General features: G+C 52.5%; 1 protein-coding gene across 1 annotated transcript; it reads left to right on the forward strand.

Annotated features, from left to right (window-relative positions):
• Positions 1 to 290: 290 nt before the first annotated feature.
• Positions 291 to 3,778, forward strand: LOC119954942 (nuclear protein 1-like). Its single transcript, XM_038780678.1, has 2 exons — positions 291 to 514; positions 3,651 to 3,778. The coding sequence occupies exons 1-2, from the start codon at positions 415 to 417 to the stop codon at positions 3,776 to 3,778; spliced, it is 228 nt and encodes a 75-aa protein (XP_038636606.1). The 5' UTR covers positions 291 to 414.
• Position 3,779: the final 1 nt, after the last annotated feature.

Here is a 3,779-nt window from a genome sequence, read left to right on the forward strand (position 1 = left end):
ACACACACAGAGGGACACACACACACACACACACACACACACACAGAGGGAGACACACACACACACACAGAGGGAGACACACACACACACACACAGAGGGAGACACACACACACACACAGAGGGAGACACACACACACACACAGAGGGAGACACACACACACACAGAGGGAGACACACACACACACACACAGAGGGAAACACACACACACACGCACACAGAGGGAAACACACACACACAGGGACAGAGCGAGAGAGTCCCCACCTCTTTTGAATCACGTTGAAGTTGCTGACGTGATTCCTGTCTGTTGTAAACAAGCTGAGAGATCGGGCTCGGCTCAGACAGTTTAGCAATCGGTAGAGCAGGTTGTGACCCACTCGAGCTCGCTTCATATTGAATCAAACATCCAGGAGCCATGGCAGATGGTGAGAAAACGCAGAATATGCAGGCCCGCAACTTCGAAGACCAGTATTACGACAAATACGACTTCTACAACATCAGTGACCGATTCTGTGGTGAGTGAGTTCTGCACCCTCTCTCACATTCTCCAGCCTGCTAAAAACGCCTGCCCAATCTCAACCGGCTGGGTTAAAATAAGATCCGCGATGTTAGAAATAGGCCACTCGGCCCATCGAGTCTGCTCCGCCATTCAATCATGGCTGATATTTTTCTCATCCCCATTCTCCTGCCTTCTCCCCATTACCCCTGATCTCCTTATTAATCAATAACCTATCTCTGTCTTAAAGACACTCAGTGATTTGGCCTCCACAGCCTTCTGCGGCAAAGAGTTCCACAGATTCACCACCCTCTGGCTGAAGAAATTCCTCCTCGTCTCTGTTTTAAAGAATTGTCCCTTTAGTCTGAGATGGTGTCCACTGCTTCTAGTTTTTCCTACAAGTGGAAACATCCTCTCCACTTCCACTCTATCCAGGCCGCAGTATCTTCTAAGTTTAAATAAGACCCCCCCTAAAATACTGACATCTTTAGAAAGGTCATGGGGCCCCCTCCCACTGCTAAAGATTCTTTTTTAAAGCCTCTCTCTCTCTCTCTCTGAACTGCTTCAAGTTTTAAAAAAGTTTTGAAAAGCTCGTCTCACTGACAAAAGCTTCAAAAGTTTTCAAAATACTTTTTACACTTGGATACGTCTTTTTAAAGGAACACTAACACGTGCAAGTGGATTGGCAGAATATCTTTAAACATCTGCTGAGCAGCTGAAACTTTCGTGGGCTTTTTTTTTAAGGGTCAAAACTTTTGTGAACAACATGTTTTTGTGCCGATCAGATTGAATCACATGTTCAGCAAACGTCACCAGTTATTTGAAGTGAGTCAGTTAATCAAACTGCCTTGTGAGGCGGTGCCAGGCACGTAACGAGCGAGAGAGAGATGGAGAAAGAAAGGGATAGTGAGGAGACGGAAAGGCGCAGAAAGACAGACAGAGACACACACACACACACAGAGGGAAAAGGAGAAAGCAAGATGGACAGAGAGAGACACACACACAGGCAGAGATAAACACACACAAAAGGAGAGAGAGGAGACAGGCACACAGGGAGACAGAGAGAGGGGAGAAACAGGCACAGGGAGAGAGCAGAGACGGAGGCACACGGAGACAGAGGCACAGGGAGAGAGAGGAGACAGAGGCACAGAGAGAGAGAGGAGACGGAGGCACACGGAGACAGAGAGCGGAGACAGAGGCACAGGGAGAGGGGGGAGACAGAGGCACAGGGAGAGGGGGGAGACAGAGGGAGAGGGGGGAGACAGAGGCACAGGGAGAGAGAGGAGACGGAGGCACATGGAGAGAGAGGGGAGAAAGGCACACAGGGAGAGAGGAGACAGAGGCGATTGAGAATTAAATGAGCTCCATTTAAAACATCACCTTACAGGAGGCACAGTGGTTAGCACTGTTGCCTCATTCTTCATGCTGATCCCACTTTTTAACCCCCAATTTGGCAACTTCAGATTCTCTCTCACTTGCCCTCACCAAGACTCTATATGTCTCCATGTGTCAGAATGTTGGAGGATAAAGTCCTATCTCCACAAACCTCAGCACAGCCATCTTTCCCGACTCTTGTCGCGTAGTACTGAGGGAGTGCCGCACTGTCAGAGCATCAGTACTGAGGGAGTGCTGCACTGTCAGAGGGTCAGTACTGAGGGAGTGCCGCACTGTCAGAGAGTCAGTACTGAGGGAGTGCCGCACTGTCAGAGGGTCAGTACTGAGGGAGTGCTGCACTGTCAGAGGGTCAGTACTGAGGGAGTGTCGCACTGTCAGAGGGTCAGTACTGACGGAGTGCCGCACTGTCAGAGGGTCAGTACTGAGGGAGTGCCGCACTGTCAGAGGGTCAGTACTGTGGGTGTGCCGCACTGTCAGAGGGTCAGTACTGAGGGAGTGCTGCACTGTCAGAGGGTCAGTGCTGAGAGAGTGCCGCACTGTCAGAGGGTCAGTACTGAGAGAGTGCCGCACTGTCAGAGGGTCAGTACTGTGGGTGTGCCGCACTGTCAGAGGGTCAGTACTGAGGGAGTGCCGCACTTTCAGAGGGTCAGTACTGAGGGAGTGCTGCACTGTCAGAGGGTCAGTACTGAGGGAGTGCCGCACTTTCAGAGTGTCAGTACTGAGGGAGTGCCGCACTTTCAGAGTGTCAGTACTGAGGGAGTGCCGCACTGTCAGAGGGTCAGTACTGAGGGAGTGCTGCACTGTCAGAGGATCAGTACTGAGGGAGCTCCGCACTGTCAGAGGGTCAGTACTGAGGGAGTGCTGCACTGTCAGAGGGTCAGTACTGAGGGAGTGCCGCACTGTCAGACGGTCAGTACTGAGGGAGTGCCGCACTGTCAGAGGGTCAGTACTGAGGGAGTGCCGCACTGTCAGAAGGACAGTACTGAGGGAGCGCCGCACTGTCAGAGGGTCAGTACTGAGGGAGTGCCGCACTGTCAGAGGGTCAGTACTGAGGGAGTACTGCACTGTCAGAAGGACAGTACTGAGGGGGCGCCGCACTGTCAGAGGGTCAGTACTGAGGGAGTGCCGCACTGTCAGAGGGTCAGTACTGTGGGTGTGCCGCACTGTCAGAGGGTCAGTACTGAGGGAGTGCTGCACTGTCAGAGGGTCAGTACTGAGAGAGTGCCGCACTGTCAGAGGGTCAGTACTGAGGGAGTGCGGCACTGTCAGAGGGTCAGTACTGAGTGAGTGCTGCACTGTCAGAGGGTCAGTACTGAGGGAGTGCCGCACTGTCAGAGGGTCAGTACTGAGGGAGTGCTGCACTGTCAGAGGGTCAGTACTGAGGGAGTGCCGCACTGTTTGGGAAGGGGGGAATTTCTATTCAGTGTCCCTCAGCTGGTTTGTTGGTGTGTGAGGAACGTCCCATAAATGAGTCCTTGTCAGCTGCCAGTTTAGTCAGTTGTTGCTGTGCACAAGTTGGTGGTGAGATTCCCTCCACGTCCACAGGGACTGCTCTTCAACAAACTATTTCTATTAACTGTGAAGTGCTTTGGGACGTTGGCGATGAGGGAATACCCAGTGAAATTCAGGATCAGATGCCAGGCATTACCTCTCTCAGAGGGGGTGGGGGCTCAGATTGTCTCCGGGGGTGGGGCAGTGGCCTCAGGGTAGTGATGTGATGAGGTGTGTAACCTCTGTTCTGATGCTGTGTGGACCCACAGGTGGGAGCAGTCGGAAGGGACGCACCAAGAAGGAGGCGAGCGAGAACACCAATCGCTTCATCCCTGCTGGGCACGAGCGGAAAGTGACCTACAAACTGCAGCGGTCAGAGCAGAACCGCAAGAAGTAGG

This window comes from Scyliorhinus canicula, chromosome 20, assembly GCF_902713615.1.
Source record: "Scyliorhinus canicula chromosome 20, sScyCan1.1, whole genome shotgun sequence".
Classification (NCBI taxonomy): domain Eukaryota; kingdom Metazoa; phylum Chordata; class Chondrichthyes; order Carcharhiniformes; family Scyliorhinidae; genus Scyliorhinus; species Scyliorhinus canicula.

Excerpts from the sequence above, each read along its gene's own strand:
- LOC119954942 (XM_038780678.1), top strand. The coding sequence starts at position 415 with ATGGCAGATGGTGAGAAAACGCAGAATATGCAGGCCCGCAACTTCGAA. Across the intron at positions 515-3,650 it reads CATCAGTGACCGATTCTGTG|GTGGGAGCAGTCGGAAGGGA; the intron begins GTGAGTGAGTTC and ends GTGGACCCACAG.